The sequence below is a fragment of the Ailuropoda melanoleuca genome, chromosome 8 (genome assembly GCF_002007445.2).
Source record: "Ailuropoda melanoleuca isolate Jingjing chromosome 8, ASM200744v2, whole genome shotgun sequence".
In the NCBI taxonomy this organism is placed as follows: Eukaryota; Metazoa; Chordata; class Mammalia; order Carnivora; family Ursidae; genus Ailuropoda; species Ailuropoda melanoleuca.
Window position 1 is genome coordinate 30,205,855 of NC_048225.1, and position 21,874 is coordinate 30,227,728.

General features: G+C 34.1%; 1 protein-coding gene across 1 annotated transcript in view; it reads left to right on the top strand.

The window, feature by feature from the left end:
- Positions 1-21,874, top strand: part of PGR (progesterone receptor) — a 124,545-nt gene that overhangs the window by 91,111 nt on the left and 11,560 nt on the right. The window contains exons 4-6 of the mRNA XM_002929920.4: positions 1,281-1,586; positions 15,213-15,357; positions 16,773-16,903. Coding sequence (XP_002929966.2) covers positions 1,281-1,586; positions 15,213-15,357; positions 16,773-16,903 — 582 coding nt within the window. The remainder of the gene's footprint in view (positions 1-1,280; positions 1,587-15,212; positions 15,358-16,772; positions 16,904-21,874) is intronic.

Sequence of the window (21,874 nt, forward strand, 5' to 3'; positions counted from 1 at the left end):
CCGAACCAGGTGCTCCAGGGCTGCTCCCTGTGTGTGCTATGTGTACCTACTATTGTGGCTGATCTGCAGTTGCTTCCAGCCCAACCAGCTGCAATGACCCAGTTTTCCTGCTGGGCACACTGGACAAGGTTTGGTCCCCATACTTTTGAGGGTCTTGTCTGAGGTTTTCATGGTCTTATTGGTGGATGGGGCCAGCAGTCAGACCAAATGTCTACAGTTAGCCACTCTGCCACAATTTCAGGTGCCTGCACAGGCAGCTAAAAGGCTGGCTGCTGGAACTGTGGGCATGCTGATGTATGAAGTTCTTTCCCCCTGACCTCCCACTTTCCCAGTGCCAGAGACACTTTGGAGGGATACCTGATGAGGTGGGTAGGGTTAGATGGGATGGGTCCACAGGAGAACATCATTGTTGGGTATACAGTTTTAGCAAGGTAAATGGAGAGTGTTTGTACTAGTTCTTGCAAGAATGGGCGTTATGCCCACTGATATTAAAAGCTCTTGAAGTTAAGCCACACTAGTATTGAAAGCCCTATGTTATGTGGACTCATCTTCCCAGTGCAGGTGCCCAGTGCTGGGAGTGTGTAGTGTGGGGTCTGATCTGCTTGCTTTTCCAGCTTCTGATGTCCCTTTGTTTTGGAGTCAGTCCCACCAAAGGTTCAGTCCCAGCTGTGTCTCCACCCCTCCTACACTTTTCAATGTGTCCTCCTTTCCACAAATAACTGTGGAAGGTCTGTTCCACTAGTCTTCTGGTCATTTTCAGAGTTAGTTGAATAGATGTAGCTAATATCTCAGTGTGTCTGTGGTACAAAGTGAGCTCAAGCTCCTCCTACCCCATCATCTTACATACTCTGGGCTAGCTCTCAACACATTCCTAAAAGAATAAAACCCAAAAGAAGATTCAATATTTACTGCAAACTATGTTTTAAGTAATGAAGTCTGTAGCATTAGCTTTTGGGAGACAGTCCTGTCAGAATATTTACCAATACTGAGCTTAGTCTCTACTGAAAGCCATTTGCCTTTTCATACATATTGCTGCAAAGTTCCATAATCCTCCATTAGATATTGGTGTAAATATTCATACCACACCAACCCAGAAAATGCTGGTGTAATTAATTCTTTAATCCAAGTCTGAGACCTAACATTTTACTGATTCAATTTCATTTTATTAGATTGATTTTAAAACCTACAATGCTCTAATTCTAAGACTTAAGAAAAATAACAGTCTGCTGGAAAATTTAGTTTATATGTATTTACATGATCTTTTCTTTTTTTCTTTATAGGTCGAAAGTTTAAAAAGTTCAATAAAGTCAGAGTTATGAGAGCATTGGATGCCGTTGCTCTCCCACAGCCTGTGGGCATTCCAAATGAAAGCCAAGCCCTAAGCCAAAGAATCTCCTTCTCACCAAGTCAAGATATACAGTTGATCCCCCCATTGATCAACCTGCTAATGAACATTGAACCGGATGTGATCTATGCAGGACATGACAACACCAAACCTGATACCTCCAGTTCTTTGCTGACAAGTCTTAATCAACTAGGCGAGAGACAACTTCTTTCAGTAGTCAAGTGGTCTAAATCATTGCCAGGTAATAATTTGTATATAGTAGCATAGAATGAAAATTTTACTTTATTTCTTGTATTAGTAGATTGTTGAAGTCTATACAGTAAATTAAGCATTGTGTAAACAGCATGTTGTAGTATGCATTTCAGCAGTTCAAAATACTTATCAAGGATCTTAAATAATCTGTTACTTGTCTAAGGCCCTACTGTGTGCTATGGAAATACAAAAGTCATAGATAACACTTTGAGTCTTGATGATTCAATAATTACATGCATGAAACAGTGAAGGAACAGCATAACTTTATGTGTCCAAGCACAGATGTTATAGTAGTTAAGAGAAAAACAAACTGACCATGTTCTTAAAAATGTCTAGATCATTCTAAGTGCTAATTTAACCAACCTCAAATGGTTGAAAATAAAACTGAATATATCTATCCATATAACATATTAAAATAGTATTCAGAGTACAGTGGGGTGTTAAAGTTAATTAAGAAACATAACTTATAAACATATATAAATAATTTGGACATAGGGAAATGAACTTCCTTCCAGTCACTATTTTCTCTAATTTATACTCAGACAAAGCAGATAACAGTGAGAATCTGGCTTGTACCATCATGAAAGGATTTAAGTCACTTTATTTATAAACTAGTTTTGCTTCCTAAGCACAAGTCCATAAAAGGATGCAGTTTTTACTTGGCTAAATCTGAGACAGGAGTGCCAGGAGAATACATGGTTAGCTATTGTTTGTGGAGGCATTAATCCCATAATTAGTAATAGAGCATTTTTAAAAATTATATTCTCTTCACACCAAAAATATCCTTATACTTTTTTAAACCAGTTGATTTTGCCAGTGTCTGATCAAGAATTAAACATATTAAGGGGCGCCTGGGTGGCACAGCGGTTAAGCGTCTGCCTTCGTCTCAGGGCGTGATCCCGGTGTTATGGGATCGAGCCCCACATCAGGCTCCTCTGCTATGAGCCTGCTTCTTCCTCTCCCACTCCCCCTGCTTGTGTTCCCTCTCTCACTGGCTGTCTCTATCTCTGTCGAATAAATAAATAAAATCTTTAAAAAAAAAAAAAGAATTAAACATATTATGACATTTTAATCTCCAAGCAAATTCAATAGTCCTTTTTACAGAATTTTTTTCTCAACTTGCCTTAACATATTTCTGTTATTATTTTACCTGAAAAGTTTGAAATTCAATAGATGACTTGTTATTCAAAATTCAAGGTTATTTGAAACAGAAAGAAAAATAGATTCTGTTGAATCTTTTAAAAAATACATGTTGAGAAAAATTAATAAAATTCACTATTCTAATGAAGATAAAGTAATTTTATAGAAAAATGCAAATACCCAGGTTCTTTTTTTTTTTAAAGATTATTTATTTATTTATTTGACAGAGATAGAGACAGCCAGCGAGAGAGGGAACACAAGCAGGGGGAGTGGGAGAGGAAGAAGCAGGCTCATAGCGGAGGAGCCTGATGTGGGGCTCGATCCCATAACGCCGGGATCATGCCCTGAGCCGAAGGCAGACGCCCAACCACTGTGCCACCCAGGTGCCCCCCAGGTTCTTATTAGTTCCATTGTTGCTGAAAGTCTTGGGCAGGAAATTTTTTTTTCCATTAGAAAATTTCTGAATTTTTAAAACTTACTGTAAAGTCGTTATCGCTTTTGATAGATCTTTGTTAAATTGAGATAGGAGTATTTAAATACGTGCTTAACTTTTCTCAGTTTTTATGTTATTTAGAAAAGGTGGTTTCTTTGATTTTTATTGATACAGTTTATTTACAGTTTTTGCATTTTGGAGGTTCTTTACTGTTTAAAAAGATTCTACTATCAGTTGGCAAAGTTAGAAAATAATCAGTTATAGCTTAAAAGATAATTTATTCACTTTGGGTAAAAGCTAACTGAACATTTTAAGTTGAAACATTTACCTGTGAAGACTTTTCATCTTCACATTCTCAAAAAGAGAGGAAATTTTTACACTGAATTTAGCAGCAACTTTTTTAATGTTGCAAAAATGTAATTTGTGTGTAAGTAAAAAAAGAATGATGGCATCCACCATTATTACAGGTACCATTTCCATTAACTTATTATAACAATAATTAAAGCTTATTTGATAATTTAATTTGATAATATAGATTAACAAATGATTGCGTGGCCCATGATCTTTTAAGATATATTTGCTTGGTCTGCATACTGCATGAATGATGAAAATGGTCAATAAACCAGAGTGACCATATTGAACTATTTGAAAGGACTCATACATGTAGAGTCAAGTCAAACCTTCCAGTTGACTTTAAACCAGAATAAGTTTTTGCTCACTTGATTCACTCAGTAAGTGTCTATTGCATACCTTCTGTGTGCATGACCTAACAATAAAACAGTAGTGTTAGAAAGAAAAGCCGGAAGTCTGGGCTCATGGTGTGAACTCATTTTGGTGTAACATATCCTAACATTTGGTCTTCAATTTTGCACATGAGAGAAACTTATTTTATCCATTCAATCACATGTTACTTGTTCTGTGAAAGATCAACTTTTGTTAAATGAGGCCTATTAATAAGTCAGGATGTCAGTTTACTTATTTATAGTACAGAAAAATGATGCTGCTAGTAAAACATGTTGACAGGTCAATACAATACGAAAGTGTATTTTGGAAGTCAAATTAGGATCAGATGCAAAATAATAATCATAATAAAGATGACAGTATGCCTGAGGGCTCCAAGGCATATATCTACAGGTCCCTGAGAGGGTGCTTGTTGCCTGGTCAGGGCCTCATCATTTTTTCTTTGTCTCTGCTTTTCTATTATCTTGAACCTGCTATAGTAATTGCAGCTGATCTGACATCTCTCTCGTAATATTTTAGAGATACCATTGCTCCTCTATAATGGAGACTTATAAGATGCTTTAGCCTCATGACAGCACATTTAAAATGTTGTCTTAGGATACACTGCATCTGACATATTGTATCTATTATGTGAATGATTTTACATTGACTTTTAGCAGTAAGTTCAGTGGGTAATATTTTATTTGGAGCTTGAAGTGACACAACATTTGCAAAATTAAAAAAAAAAAGAACAAGACAAAAGTCAGGAGAATGGAGGAGGAGGAGGATCTTGAGCTCACCTCATCCTAGGGACACACCAAAATAACAACTACATCTGTGTAACTCACTCTGTAGAACATAGCTTCCACAGTTAATCATGGAAAGGAGGCCACATTGAAAAGGAGAAGAGGAGCAGAGACATGGTTGGGAGCCAAAGCCCTGGCAAGACTCACCACAAATCGGAGACATCATAAGCATGGAGAAACAACAGGACCAGTCCTACCAGGCACTCTCAGCACTGGGAACATGCACTAGGAAGATGAATACTCATAACATCTAGTTTGGGGCTTAACTTGGCAAGCTTTGAAAATTAGTAAGGCCTAACTCTGGGTACATTAAAAATCAGTGGGCTTAGCTCTGGGAGGGTCAATGGTCAATAGGAAACTGACTTCCTCTCCTTAAAGAGCTAGCATAATAAATAACCCAACCAAACCAATACAGCAGATAGTAGCAGTTTGAATAGTGCCTGGGGTATATGTGGAGAGTAATTTACTAATCTTAGAACATGGGCTAGAGGGACATAGCTATACAGGAAATTTCATCAGGAATAAAAGTGCTGGCAGACACCATCTTTCTTCCCCTCCCCCAGCCTAGATCGCTAGACAATTGTGCATACCAGCAGGAACACCATCTATCTTGCTAGCACCATGTGCCCCAAATCATGCTCCCCTGCAGACTCACCCCATCCATCTTGTCCACTTCAGCAAATATTCCTCAAAAGGAGCTCCTGCCTTGACACACTGTACAAGCAGCCCCAGCAGGGACTGACACCATTCCAAAGTGTCTCCTGACCTGCAGATAGTGGAAAATAACTCTACACATCAGCACGTGGGCAGTTCCAGAGCTGAGCATGTTAGCTGACCACACAGCCTGCAGCTGTGACAGACACACTGGGTGGAAAAATGTGGTCTGACTGCCAGCCCCAACCACCAAGAAATGCTCTATAGGGGGCCACATGTGGAGAGCACTCTGACAATTGGCGTGAACATAACGGCAGCACACAGAGTGCAGACAGCTAGCTTGAATGCTGACATTGTCCACAAAAAAATCCATGGTTATCTCAGACACACCCCACAAAAGAAACCACAACAGGTAAAGCCAGTCACTGCAGATTACTGAACTTAAAGCTCAGTCAGCTAGTGGCTCAGCCACAACAGCAGTGTTTACACAGCCCATATCCAGGAGACACCCCTGGAGCACAGGTTCTGGTGAATAGGGGACACTGACTACCAGGCACCACAAGACCTCTTCTTCACAAGGCCACTACTTTTAATATCAAGAGATATAGCTGACCATCCTAATACCTATAAGCAGAGTTAGACAAAATGAGGCAGAGGAGTATATCCCAAAGAAAAAAATGGACAAAATCACAGCAAAAGAACTAAATGAAATGGAAATAAGTGCTATGCCTGATAAAGAATTCAGTAATATCATAAAGGTATTCAGTGGACCTGAAATAAGAGTGGAGGATCTCAGTGAGACCTACAGTAAAGAGATAGAAAATATAAAAAGAACCAGTCAGAGATGAAGAATTCAATAACTGAAATAAAAAAAATACAATAGAGTCAACAGCATATTAGGCAATGTAGAAGAACAAATCAGCACACCTGGAAGACAGATTAATGAAAAACAAGCTGAACTACAAAAAGAAAAATGACTAATAAAAAATAAAAAATGGTTAAGAGAAATCAGGGACATCATTAAGTGTAGTAACATTCATATTATAGGGAATCCAGAAGGAGAAAACAGGCAGAATGAGAAAGAAAACTTATTTGAATAAATAATAGTAAATTGACCAGTATGGAGGTTAAGGCACAAAAGCAATATCAATTATCTCTACAAGAATTAGTCTAGGGATTCACAAAATAAAAGGATGTAAAATATGACATGGTATACAGAAAATGGGAAAGGGAGTAAAAATGTAGGACATGAATGTGTTCAAACTTAAGTGACCATTGAGTTAATAGAGACTGCAATACACATAAGATGTTATATGTGAAACCAATTGTAACCACAAATTAAAAACCTATCATAGATACACACACCAAAGAGAGAGAGAGAGAGAGAGAGAAATGAATCCAAGCATAACATTAAAGAAAGCCATCAAAGCATAAAGAAAAGGGGGAGAGAAGAAGAAAGGAACAGAGAAAAACAAAAACAACCAGAAAACAAGTAACAAAATGGCAGTAAGTACATACTTATCAGTAATAACTTTAAATGCAAATGGAATAATCAAAAGACATAGGGTGACTGAATGGTTAAAAAAAAGATCCATCTGTACACTGTCTACAAGAGGAACTTCAGACGTAAAGACATATGCAGATTGAAAGTTAAGGGATTAAAAAACATTTACCATGAAGACAGAAACAAACAAAAAACTAGGGTAGTAAATAAATTTTAACAGACATAAAGGGAGAGATTGACAGTAATACAATAATAATAAGGACTTTAACACCCTATTTACATAAATGGATCAATCATCCAGACAGACGATCAACAAAGAAGCAATGGCTTTGAGTGACACGTTAGTCCAGATAGATCTAACAAATATATACATAATATTTCATCCAAAAACAGCAGAATACTCATTCTTTCAAGAGTACATATGACATTTTCTGTGATAAGTCACGTTAGGCCACAATACAATTTTCAGTATTCAAGAAGATTGAAATATAATATCAAGCATCTTCCCACCACAACAGTATGAAACTAGAAATCAACTACCAGAAATCATCTGGAAAGAACACAAATACATGGAGGCTAAAAAACATGATACTAAAAAATGAATGGATCAAACAAGAAATCAAAGAGGAAATTAAAGAAAACAAAACGTGGAAATGGGGCCCTGGGTGGCTCCATCAGTTGAGTGTCTGCCTTCCACTCAGGTCATCATCCCAGGATCCTGGGATGGAGCCAGTGTTGGGCTCCCAACTCAGTGGGGAGCCTGCTTCTCCCTCTCCCTCTGCCTGCCACTCCCCCTGCTTGTGCTCTCTCTCAATATCTCTCTCTAAACATGGAGTTAAAGAAATTGAAAACAACTGTGCAAATTCTTTGGGACACAGCCAAAACATTTCTAAGAGGGAAGTTTATAGCAATATAGACCTGCTTGAAGAAACAAGAAAAATCTCACACCTTGCACCTAAAAAAGATAGCAAATGAAAAAGCTCAAAGCTAGTAAAAGGAAGAAAATAATAAACATTATGGCAGAAATAAATGACTTAGAGACTAAGAAATAATACAAAAGATCAATGATGCCAGGAGCTTGTTCTTTTGAAAATAAGCAAAATTGATAATCTTGAGCCATATTTACCAAGAAAAAAAGAGGACTCAAATAAATAAAATCAGAAGTGAAAAAGGAGAAATAATAACCAACACCACAAAATAATATTATGAAAACTTATATGCCAGCATATTGAAGAAATGAATAAACTCCTAGAAACATATAACTTTACAAAACTGAATCAGGAAGAAAGAAAATTTGAACAGACCAATTACTAGTAAAGAAATCGAATCAGTTATCAAAAAAATTCTCAACAAACAAAAGTCCAGGACAAGATGGCTTCACAGGTAAATTCTACCTACCATTTTCAAAAGAATTAATACCTTTTTGTTTTCAAATTATTCCAGAAAATAAAGGGAAAGAAAAATTTCTAAATTCATTCTACAAGACCAGGATTACCTTGATATAGAGAAATTGGTTGCATTTGTATGCATCAATAATGATGCAGCAGAAAGAGAAATTAAGAAAACATCCCCATTTACAATTGCATCAAAAAGAATAAAATATCTGTGAATAAACATAACGAAGGAAGGTGAAAGACCTGTACTCTGAAAACTATAAAATATCAGTGAAGGAAATTGAAGATGGCACAAACAAATGGAAAGATATTCCATGCTCATGGATTGGATAAGTTAATATTGTTAAAATGTCTAAATTACCCAAAGCAACCTACAGATTTAATGTCATCCCTATCAAAATACCAATAGCATTTTCCACAGAACTAGAACAAGCAGTCCTAAAATTTGTATGGAACCACAGACAAACCCAAAAAGCCAAAGCGATCTTGAGAAAGAACAAAACTGAAGGTTTCACAATCCCAGACTTCAAGAAATAGTACAAAGTTGTAGCAATCTAAACAATCTAAGCAGTATGGTACTGCCATGGAATCATACATACAGATCAAAGGAACAGAATAGAAACTCCAGAAGTAAACCCACAACTATATGATCAATTAACCTTTAACAGAGAAGGAAAGAATATGTAATTAGAAAAGAACAGTCTCTTCAACAAATGGTGTTGAGAAAACTGGACAGCAACATGCAAAAAAAATGAAACTGCACCACTTTCTAACATAAAATGGATTAGGACCTAAATGTAAGACCTGAAACAATAAAAATCTTAGAAGAGAGCAGAGTCAGTAATTTCTCTGACATCAACCATAACAACATCTTTCTAGATATGTCTCCTGGGGCATGGGAAACAAAAGCACAAATAAAACTATTGGGAGTACATCAAAATAAAAACTTTTGTACAGCAAAGGAAGAAACCAACAAAACTGAAAGACAACCTACTGAATGGGAGAAGCTGTTTCCAAATGACGTATCTGATAAAGTGTTAGTATCCAAAATCGATAAAGAACTTATGTAGCTCAACACCAAAAAAAAAAAAAATAGCCCAATTTAAAAATGGGCAGAAGACATGAACAGATATTTTTCAAAGAAGATATCCAGATAACAGACACATAAAAAGATGCTCAACATCAGTCATCATCAAGGAAATACTAATCAAAACCACAATGAGATATCACTTCACATCTGTCAGAATGGCTAGAATAAAAAAGACAATGAATAACAAATGTTGGCAAGGATATGGAGAATAAGGAACCCTCACACATTATTGATGGGAATGTAAATTGGTGCAATCATTATGGAAAATCGTATGGAGGTTCCTCAAAAAGTTAAAAATCGAACTATCAAATGATCCAGTAATGATACTTCTGGGTATTTACCCAAAGAACACAAAACGCAACTTCAAAAGGATATATACACCTCTATGTTTATTGCAACATTATTTACGATAACCAAATTATGGAAGCAGCCCAAGTGTCCATTGATAGATGAATGGATAAAGAAGATATGGTGTGTATGTGTTTCTCAAACACTATACACTATACACAGTGTTTCTCAAACACTATTACAGTGAGTATTGACATCCTGGGGGTTTCATCAGCAAAGTATTAAGAAGCCACTCATAATTTATGTTAGGGAGAGTAGTCGAAGGAAACTTAGAGTTAAGTTATGGGTTGATAAAGGAGGATCTTGAAAGTCAGAGTAGGCTTTGGAAATTAAATTAGTAAGTACTTATTCCCAATTCAATTTCACTTTGAAATATTATTTATCCTTTATATCAATATATTACAGCAGAATTTACATGATAGGTTTCAGAGAAATATTTCCTTTTTATAAATTTTTTCCTGATTCTTCTATTTTGTGAAAAAAATCTATGAGGGTCAATGCTTTAACATTTTCAAATATTGCATTTTTGAAATATCTCACTTCTTCATCTCAGTTAGCCATACTCTTTGCAATCAACAGTATCAGAAGACTGGAACAGTCCTTTGCCTTGTTTTCTGCCTTTGAAGCATGCCAAAATATCTTTTGAGTCAGGGACAGCCATTGCATATGTGACAGGATTTTTTTCTTTTATCCCAAATAAAATAAATACATCAAATTATTTCCCCCAAAAAAAGTGATGGAAAAGAAATGAAATTAGCCTGTGAGTATCAAGCTTTGATAATACTGTTATGAAGCCTTTCAAAAATGATTTTTCTAGCATCCTACTCCACTGAAATTACTATTGCCTATGTTAACAAAATTTTTGTTTATCAAATATAATGAATACTTTCAACCCTTAACATGTTTTGCATGCCTTTGGGGCCACTGACAAAGTACCATTTCTTGCTGATACTCTTACTTTGGCATATATCATTTCCCTTCAGGTAGATATATTTCTCTCAATTTACACATTTTGTTTCCTTTGGGGATTTGTTTTTCCATTCACATCATAAATTTGGCATTTCCTGCATTCCATTTTCTACTCCAGTAGTTTCTAATTCTACACAAACTAGACGAGCCCATTTATAGCCTTGTCTTCAACTACCACTATATATTCTGGTGACTCCTAAATGCATAGTGTATTTAGACCCTCTAATGAGCTATTGAACCATGTATTTCAATTATTTATACATATTTCCACCTGGATGAATTTCTAGGCCAACATGACCTTCTGCTTCATAAACCTAAAACCTTTTTCTTTATCTTTAAATGGTGCCTCAGATAGAATCTTGGGTATCATACTAGGCTCAATTTTCTCCTTCACCTCCTGTCCAATTAGTTATCAAATTCTGTCAACTCCACTTATTAAATATATGATTCATTATATATGCTACTTCCACTGCTGCTGCCATGACTTAGTTGAGGTCCTTGTCCTTTTTTCCTAGATTTCAGTTGTAGCTCTTTGACTAACCCTATTACCACTTTCACCCTACCACCAAACAATCCTCTTCTGCCACCAGAATCATCTTTCTAAAAACAATTGTAACCAATTGTATTATTTCCTTTACTTTTCATAACAAAGTCCAAACTTCTTAACTTTAAGATTAAGGAGTGGATTAACCATCCAAGGTTATCTGTGATTTAACTTCTGAATTTACAATATTATGTCTGATTCTTCCTCTTCAAGCAACTCTGAGCTTCAATTCTCACAATGCTCTTTGTTCAGTATCCTGCCTTCTTTTGCCCATATTGTTACCCTACCTGAAGATCCTTCCCTTCTTCCACATTTTCCCCCTGGCTTGTGCCTCACTAGCCTTCAGGATTCTAATTACCTGTCACTTCCCCCAAGGACAAGGTCCCTGGTCTTCCCAGACTGAGTCAAAGGCCTCTTTGCTCTACCACATCACCTTTGCTTTGTCAACCATACTATCACTCTGATTTATAATTATTTTCTCATTTTCTGTTTCACCAGACTGCAAGTGTTAAAGGCAGAAACATCTTTCTAGTCTTTTGCCTAGTTGCAATCAGAATGCTTCATCCAGAAGGGATGCTTAAAGAGTATTTATAGAAATTTAAATTACAGGACTGGTGCAAAAGGAACTGTGCCATCAAGTCCTTATTCATAAAAAAAATTGTATATATGTTGGTGATTATACTTATTGCACTGTAGCTTTTTTTATGCTCCTCAAACTTCACTCACACTTTGTGTCAGAAGGTGCTGAAATATTGAATGCTCCACCTTTGTTGTAGAGTAAATGTTTCAGTACATGACAGTTTTTAAAACAGCACAACCTATACAGTTGATCAAAACTCTGGAGGAAGCACAGGAGAATTTAGAAGATTATACATGCCATGTGTTACCATACACTTTTTTTTTAAGCAGTAAGAATTGAACAGCTTGTAACAGGGCTTTTGTCAAAAATTATCAGGTCAAGTCACTTAAAAGGAAAGGGTATTTTTCTTTACTACTTGTTAAACACAATTAAGGATCATCCATCACTTTCTATGTGAAGTTTTTCATTTTGATCATCATTGAAAATGTACTGACTTTACCTGATCATTATCATCAATGGTAATTTGAGCTCAGTGTTCCTGTCTTTGTTTCAGTATGAAGTAATGAATGATATTACAGTTAATGGGGAAAAAAAGAACACTTCTGTACCAGGCATGTTCAAGTCAATTTAACAGTGTACGTTTATCACAGATAAGCCCTCTAAAAGGTGGCTATTTTAAAAAGCTATTTTCTCAGTTGCTTTTCATTCTGTTAAATGGAAAATACACTTTCTGCTATAAATATTGGTAATTTCAAAAGTTTTAAGTTATTTCAACAAAGATTTGCCTTTTGTATTATAATCTACTAAAAATGTTCCTTTATTTTTATTTCTAGTAGTCCCAGAATGCAAAGAGAAAAACAAGCAACCCTCCCAAAATAAAGGGTGGGGTAAAGTAAATATAAGTGGAATCTGTTTTTAAAAAAAGAACAAACGAATTAACTGTTATATTATGATGTAAAATTTTTCAAATTAGAGATTAACATGAAACAAAGGCCTGGAGTGAAAAAAATACAGTAGGTCAAATATTTAAGTAGTATGAAATGTTTTCTTTAGAAAGTTATGAAATTGACTAAGAAAAGAATAAAGGATAAAAGGAAGAGGCTAAAAGGATAAAAGAAAATAAAAAATAAAGAATAAAAATATGTTCCTGAAAATGGTAGTGAATAATTTATTAATACATCTGACTAATGGAACCTAACTTTCTATGAGCCTGTCATTTTATATATATATATATACACACACATATATATACATATGTATATATGTATATATATATATGTATACACACATATATATACATATGTACACATATACATATACATAAATATATGTATATATATTTATGTATATGTATATATATTTATACACATATATAAATATATGTGTATAAATATATATATTTGTTGGTATATACCAAGTATATATATGAAATATATATTCTGGAAAATGAAATACATATATGCATTCTTAGGTGGAACAGATGTTATTAAAATAGCTTTGTGGAGGGGCACCTGGGTAACTCAGTTATTAAGCATCTGCCTTTGGCTCAGGGCATGATCCCAGGGACCTGGGATCAAGCCCTGCATTGGGCTCCCTGCTCCACTGGGAGCCTGCTTCTTCCTCTCCCACTTCCCCCGCTTGTGTTCTCTCTCTTGCTGGCTGTCTCTCTCTGTCAAATAAATAAATAAAATCTTTTAAAAAAATAGCTTTGTGGAAAATAGTTGATGTTTCCACCAAAACACTTGATTTTTATGTACCTTTAATAAAAGATTTCATCTACTATCATTGTTTCAGCTATATTCAAATACAGATAATTTCCAAATTTATACTTATGGTTCACATATCTCTCCATATTTCTAATTCATTTATCCAACTGCTGTCTAGACATTCCAAAAGTCACTCCAACGAATCAAAACTTACAATTTGGTCCCTAGCCTATTTCTCCTCCTCTATTTTGTCTCAGTTATGCTGTTATCATTCCCATTCCTGCAAAATTCTGAAACATCTATCAGGCTCCTTCTTCCTCCTACCTACATACAATCAGTTATCAAATCTCTTTGATTTTACCCTTTAAATATTTCTCTGATGTACTCCCTCCTCTGTATGCCTGCCTGTTGACTTATTTCAGACTTTTATCATCTCTCACTTGGTTTTTGGCAATAGCTCCCAACTTTTTTCTGTAACACCAGACTTAACTCCCTTGAATCCATCCTCTACATGGCTACCAAGAATCCCTCCAAAACACAAATAAGGCTATATCATATTGTTGCTCCTTAATAGACATATCTGACCACAGCCTCCATATCCAGATTTACCTCTTTGCTTCTCCCTCGTTTAAGTTTATCATGTTGGGCTGTGACCTTCTGCAAAACAGACAAAGTGAGAACTGAAAAGAGGTGAAGAGAAGATTTTGACCATTTGAGTCAGTGCATTTCCCTACTCCCTCCCATCCTCCCTCTGCCACCGACACAGAGAAGGGCCTAAAAGAAGTTGTGAAGGTATGAAAGACCAGAGGATTCACACACACACACACACACACACACACACACACAGAGACTCTAAAACTCTTAAACTCCATGGGTGTTATATGCAACTAATGAATCATTGAACACTGCATCAAAAATTAATGAGGTACTATATTTTGGCTAATTGAACATAATAAAAATTATAAATAAATAAATAAATAAATAAATAAATAAATAAATAAATAAGTAAATAAAAAGTTCTGGAAAGCGAATTGGATGAAAGGAAATTAAAAAAAATGAATGTCAATAAAAAATTAAAAAAATAAAATAAAATGAGACTGGATTAAATTTCAAAAAACAAAAGTGACCAGAAAACTATGGAATCTACCTAAGACATAATTAAGGGATGTTAAATAAAAATAAAGCACAATTGAAAGCAGTGGTTTTATAAAATAAAATCAGTTTATTTTTAAATCCCAAAGATTTAAGTTTCCTCAACAATCTGATTATATTCTGCTTGGGCATGATCTTCTCAAGAGTTTTTCCTGACTTGCCCCCCAATTCCTGGTGTATTTCCTGTTAACCTTCTGTATCACTGTACTTATGTGATTGTGTTTCCTATTGACTTGTGAGTTTCTTTTAAGGGCAAGGGCTGAGTCTTTCATTCTCATAACCATTTTTACACAGGGCCTGGTGCACAAGTGATTCTCAGCAAATGAACGTTGTATGTGTGAATTCCCAGAAATGCTAAATCACAGTTACCAATTTTAATGATTTCAAAGTTGTTCCTAAATTTCTCAGGCTCTATTATGTATTAATATTTCCTCATTTATAGTATAAAATACATTGAAATTGAAAACAATATATTACCCTACTTACATCTATTTTCAAATTTCTACACATTTTCAACATTTTAACACAAGCGATTCTGGGGATCATTTTGCATTTTTTTTAACTTTGTTTTGTAGGTTTTCGAAATTTACATATTGATGACCAGATAACTCTCATCCAGTATTCTTGGATGAGCTTAATGGTGTTTGGACTAGGATGGAGATCTTATAAACATGTCAGTGGACAGATGCTATATTTTGCACCTGATCTAATACTAAATGAGTAAGTAGTAACTTGATTTTTGTTCATATTATCACAAAGGATAATCTTGAAAATTATATTTCAGTAAATGATTACACATTTAGTATCCCAAATAATAGAATTTTCCTGAAATGTTTATCAGAATTATCTCAGGATATGGCTTGCTATAACAAAATTAATAAAATTGTATCATTTTATCAGTAATTTGGTATTTGGAGATAACTTTCCCCTTTTGTTTCAATATATAATAGTCATCTCAAATCCATTTTTAAACTTCAAAAATGTCTCAAGAAATATACTTAAAGATAAAATGAAATTTTTAGTTTACCAAATTAAAATTTTATACTTGGTACTAATGAAGATAATAATGTAAATTAGAAGTATTTTTGCTTGAAAGTATTGACTTACCTTCAAAAAGTAAAGATATTATCTCTCCTCCTAGAGGAAAAATCAGACTGGTAAGTTATTTTAAAAACTGAGAGAGAAATATTTCAATTTTCTTGGCTATATTTAAATTACTCTAATTAACTTTCTACATATAATCTTAAACTGAATAAGAATATTTTCATGGGAATATTTATACCATTCTAATGATGAATGCTGACTCAGAATTGTATGACATATTATTTTTGTCTTTACAGTTAACAGATAATTTTCATATATTTTATTCCATTTTGCCCTATAATCTTTTGAAATAGGTAAGGAATCAATGTTTTTCATTATACAGTTCAAGAAACAGGCTCAGAAGAATTGCATATCCTGCCAAAGAATCTGAGTCATAGTCCAGATTAATTTTACCTCGTCTGAGTCAAAATTTAGTTTTCTTTTCACTACTTGTGTTAGCTGCATGTGACTAATGTGGATATTGCAGAGCAGCACATGGTTGAGAAAATACCTTTAAGAATTTTTCTCTGACCTTTAGAATTAGTGTTTGGCCTTGTCAGTTATTTAATCCTTTGTAATGTTCTCTTTGTCACCATACATTTCCCCTGAAATAGTTCATGGTATAACTCTTCTACACTGAATACTCTGAACTGAAACTGAATACACTGAACTATTCTACATTCNATATATATATATATTTAACAGAAAATATCATCAGTAAATATATGATTTCCTGAGTGTTCCTCAGGTCCACATTTTCAACTCCTTAGGTTTTTAAATGCAATGATAAAAGTGAGAAACAACATTAATCTTGGTCAATATGTATTTAACATGATTTCCTAACTTTAAAATTTCTTAACCTCAAAAATTCAGTATTGTGAATAGTTTACTTATTATTTTGTTTAAAATTCAAAATATTGTGTTTGTTTACAAAAAGACATTTTCTGTAATATGTAAATTACCAAATCTCATTTTCTCTGTTAAATTACACAAACTGGCTGTGTTTCTTTTTTCCTGTTGCTTTTTCTTTTGTCTGTTGTGTGTGATACAAGACAGAGGATGAAGGAATCATCATTCTATTCATTATGCCTCACCATGTGGCAAATCCCACAGGAGTTTGTCAAGCTTCAAGTTAGCCAAGAAGAGTTCCTATGTATGAAAGTATTGCTCCTTCTTAATACAAGTGAGTGAGTACAGCAACTTTTACAAGATGTTTACTTTCTTAATTTTCAATTCATTGAGAAAGTCTCAAATGGCAATACAATCATATACATGAGGTATGAATCTTAGATTTTGGGTGCAAAGAAGAAACACCTAATATAGTGTCATAGACATTAATAAAATTACTTCATATTTCTCAGGTTTTACATAATAGTAAAATAGCCTGTCAATTAGGCAGTTCTATTTTTTTTTCAGATAAAATGTGCTTAAATGACTTTTTCATATCACCTAATTAGGTATTATGAACTAGTTAATAAACACAAACTATCTTCCTTCCACCCCGACTCCACGAAAGACTTACTATATAAAAAACACAATTTTGTTTGGAACTATTTTTTTTTAATGTCAGAATAGGCAGTTATAACAAATAACCTACAAAGATCAGTGGCATAACACAAAAGCAGTTTATTTGTCATTCATATTCACAGTCCAGTGGGTTAGCAAGAAAACCCATGTTTCTTCCATATAGGGACTCCACCCTTTCATAGCATCCTGGAGTCCTCCATTGGATCTAACTAGAAGATGAGCACTGAGTGAGAAAAGATTTGGAAGTGAGGCCTGGAAGTGTCATATGTCACTTCTACCCACATTCCATGACCAATATTTAACTGTTGGAGAGGCTGGGAAATGCACTGTAGCTCTATACCCAGAAGAAACATTATGAAACATAGCGTTGGTCAACAGGAGAATGGGAAAATATACATTTCACCCTTTCTCATACACAAAGAACCCCACACAGCTCTGCCTCAGTGGATCTCCAAGGGTCTGGGTGGGAAAATTTTTAAAACTGCTTTTACTTTTCACCTTTTTCTGTGCCCTTTCCATGCACAGGTAGGCTCAGCCTTTGAATATCTGAATTCATCCTTCTTTCACTCAGTGATTTGAAAGAGAACTTTAGGGAGCTAAAGTGAGCTAAGGGTCTTTCTCAGTAGTATCTTCTCAGGGACTTCTCTATAGTAACACAAATCTCAAATAGTGGAGGGGTGGGGTACACATCAGGGGAAAAAGGCAAACAAGCTAAATCCTTAAAAAGGAAGTTTTCCTCATGAAATCTATGCAAACACAGGGACCAATACAGGATCTAAGGATCCATATCCTTCTCCCCCTACCTTGGGAACACTATTTGGAGGAGAGACCTTCAAGCCTAGTTTGATAAAAGAGCATAAAGTGGGCTAAAGTAATGATATGGAACTAGCCAAGAGAGTCGACTAGAATAAATTTAATATTACAGCAGTTAACTCCTGTCCTTTTCTTGGCAGTAATGAATCCTATAGCAATTAGGTTAGAGGTAATTCTAGATTTCCTAAATTAGTTGTTATTATTAACATAATTCTATATTTATACATAGGTTACATTATGCTGAAGTGCCAAATGACCCCAAAATCTCAGTAGCTTAACAACAAAAAAATTTTAAGTGTATTTTTTCTACTATATGTCTAAAGCAGATCAACAAGATGGCTCTGCTCATTGTTGTCACTCACATGCCAGGCACATGGAAGCTATATCTTGACATATACTTCTCCAATCCCTAGAGCATTGGTAAGGAAGGAAATTGTAAGGGAAGGAAGTGACATATGTATAACCTCCAGTCACATACTATAGGAAACAAGATTCTTGGCCACTTGCAGCTTCAAGAAAAGGGGAAAACAGCAATATTTGGTGAATAGTACTTATGATTTCTACAAATTCTAATAAAAATTCTAATGGGATTTTTGAGGAGAGACTTGGCAAAGCTTTTGGGAATTCATATTTAAACCTTAAAAAATGAGTAGATAAGTATTACAAAAATTTCGAGGTGAAGAAGGAAATTAGAATTCTGCCTAATTAATACAGTGTGAGAGAAGAATAGATACACTAAGTTGTTAGTCAAGTCAGACTAGTACATATTAGAACTTAATATGCCATAGTGGAAACATCATGAATCAATGAGTATGGAGAAAATTAATATTGTTAGGAAAAATAAGTTTTATATTTGGGGAAAACTTAGTTTGGATATTTAGTTCAAATTATATCTTAAAATAAATACCAGATTATTGAGTTAAATGTACACACTTAATATGTTAAAAACAAACTAAAAGGAATATAATTTTGAGATTTCAAATAAAGAATACCCTTTTGAAAATAAATGCAATTGGAAAGTTGATAAGGGAAAAGTTCAATGATTTGACACATAAGTATTTAGACCTCGAATTTGTCATTAAAAATTAAAATAAAGATCTTCAGGAAAATATAGTAAGTTGCTATATAGCAAATATAGCAAATCTCAACAATGATTTTTTTGAGATGACAGTGAGGGTAGAGTTAAAAACACAAAGTTCTTTTTAAAGTCTGTATCCAGAAATTACCCAACCATGAAATTGTCCCTCTTCAACTCAGGCAGAGACCTTAGGTTTAGTTCTTGAAGAGGATATAACAAAGGGTGGCTGGATTGGTGAACTGTAGGGTACTGTTGAGGGTGAGAGGTCCTGTAATGACAACAGATTAATTATATATCAAATGCTGAGATACCATATTCCAGCATACTCCCTTCACCCACATCTCCTAGAACATTGTCATCCAGGTTTATATCCTCTAGACAGGAGAATGAAAGATTCTTCTCTGCAGAATCTCTTTTGCTAGAAATAAAAAGAACTAATATGTTAATAGCAGGTGTTTCTTTTTGAAATAGCTCAGCCAGATTGCCCTGTACTAAAGCTCACAGTCAATAAACACTACCTATTGAAACAGAGCTGTGAATCAGGCTTGTAGTTTTCCACTCTTGAATACAAATAACAGAGGCATCTGAGAGAGTCCTTTAACATCAAAGACAAAGACAAATCAGAAAGAAAATATCAAACAAACTTGGAAGACAAAGATGATGTAGGGAGATGAAAACCTCAAAAAAATTAAAAAGCTATCTCTCTTTAGAAATATAAGAGAACATATTGCACCCAAGAAACAATTACTGGATACTGTAAGAAAAGAATAACAAATTAAAAGCAAAGAGCTCTCGGAAGTTGAAAAGCAGAATCTATTATACATACAATATACTATGTATACATGAAAGCAGAATTTAAAAGTCAGTACAGGCATTGGTAGACAAAGTTAGAAAATCTCTCAAAAGTAGAGCAAAACCCAAAAAATATTGAAAATCAGAAGCAAAGAGGCCCAATATGCAAATAGTTGGAGCACTAGAAAGAAAGAACAGGAAAATACATAGGAAAAGAAATCATCAAAGAAATAATTAGTCATTTTAACAAAAGGTGTTTGGAAAACTTCATTAAAAAATGAAGCTGGACTCTAATTAACTTAAAATAGATCAAAGACCTAAATCTAAGAGCTTAAACTATAAAACTATTAAAAAAAACAGAGGAAAAGTTTCATGATGTTGAATTTGGCAATGATTTCTTGGATATGATACACAAAACACAGGCAATAAAAGAAAAATAGATAAATGGATTTCATCAAATTTAAAACTTTAGTGCATCAGAGGTCATGATCAACAGAATAAAAAGTCAACCCACTGTATGGGAGAAAAAATTTGAAAATAATGTATCAATAAAGAAGAAGTATTAATATCTAGAATATAGAAAGAACTACAATTTAACAATTAAAAAATTTTAAATGGACAAGGGCCTGAATAGGCTTTCTCCAAAGAAGGTATGCAAATAGCCATTAAGCACATGAAAAGGTGCTCAGCATCACTAATCATTAGGGAAATACAAACAAAAACCACAGTGAGATACCACTTCATACACCCATTTAGATGATTATTTACTCTCACTAAAACAGAAAATTGTACTAGAAATCATAATATATACTATGTGTGACTCAACGGTAGTAACATTTACATAACTAAATAGTAAATACTGAATATTGATCTAACCAATATTATGAAAATGATATTAGGGAGATGAGGAATAGGAAGTTGTGTGTGTATACATGTATGCGTGTGCATGTGTTTGTGTGTGTGCACACTACTGATATGGAGGTGATGGTAGATCTGCAAGATGGAAATAGAGCCACAGCCTCATTTTCCATACTGGAAAATCAAAAGTGAAAAATAAAAAAAATCAAGAATCACTACTACAATGTAGCTATTTAATTCTGTGGAAAGAAAAATTAAAATAAATAGATGAAAAAGTTGAAAACGTTTGCCTCTTGAGCATGAGAAAAGTTGGGTTGCCTGCACACTACTTTTGCCCTAATACGGTTGCAAAACTGTGACAAAATATGTAAAAATTAAACAACAAACTTCGAAAAATATTTGAAATATAATTTAGGTGACTATAAATAGGTGACTACAAAACAGAAAAAAAAATTAAAAATCACTAATACACATTAGAAAATTGTTCAACCTCACTAATAATTTGAGAAATGAAAATGAGATATTTTGTTTTTCTATGTAAAAAGTAAAGATTACCTAAAATGAAAATACTCAATACTAGCCACAAAACAGTTAAATAGTAAGTTTAGCAATGTATGAGTGTTAAGAAATGCAACAATTCCACTTCTAAGTATATATCTTTTTAAAAAAATCAAAAATTATATTCATCATAAGTATTGTTAGGCTAGTAAAATATTTCAAATACCAAATGATAAGACAAATAAATTGTGCTCCTACAATTTTGTTAAGTGAAATTAAATGTGAGAATTAAAACATTTATTTTTAAAGAATTTTGAGAGATACAAGTAAATGTTCTCAATATGATGTTAGGAAATGTCCCAAGATATTGGATTGTAGAATCTGGTGACTTGTAATTTTTTATGTATTTTCTATGTTTTCTAAACTTTTTCCAATGAACATATGTTATTTTTAAGTTAGCGAAATAAAAAAATAAAGATCCTTGTTTTTTTTTTTTAAAAAGTATTCTTATGTAAAATAGCATTTGGCTAACTGCCCATGACTCACCATCTCCCAATTTGCCACTAAGATATTTGCAAGAAATCCTAA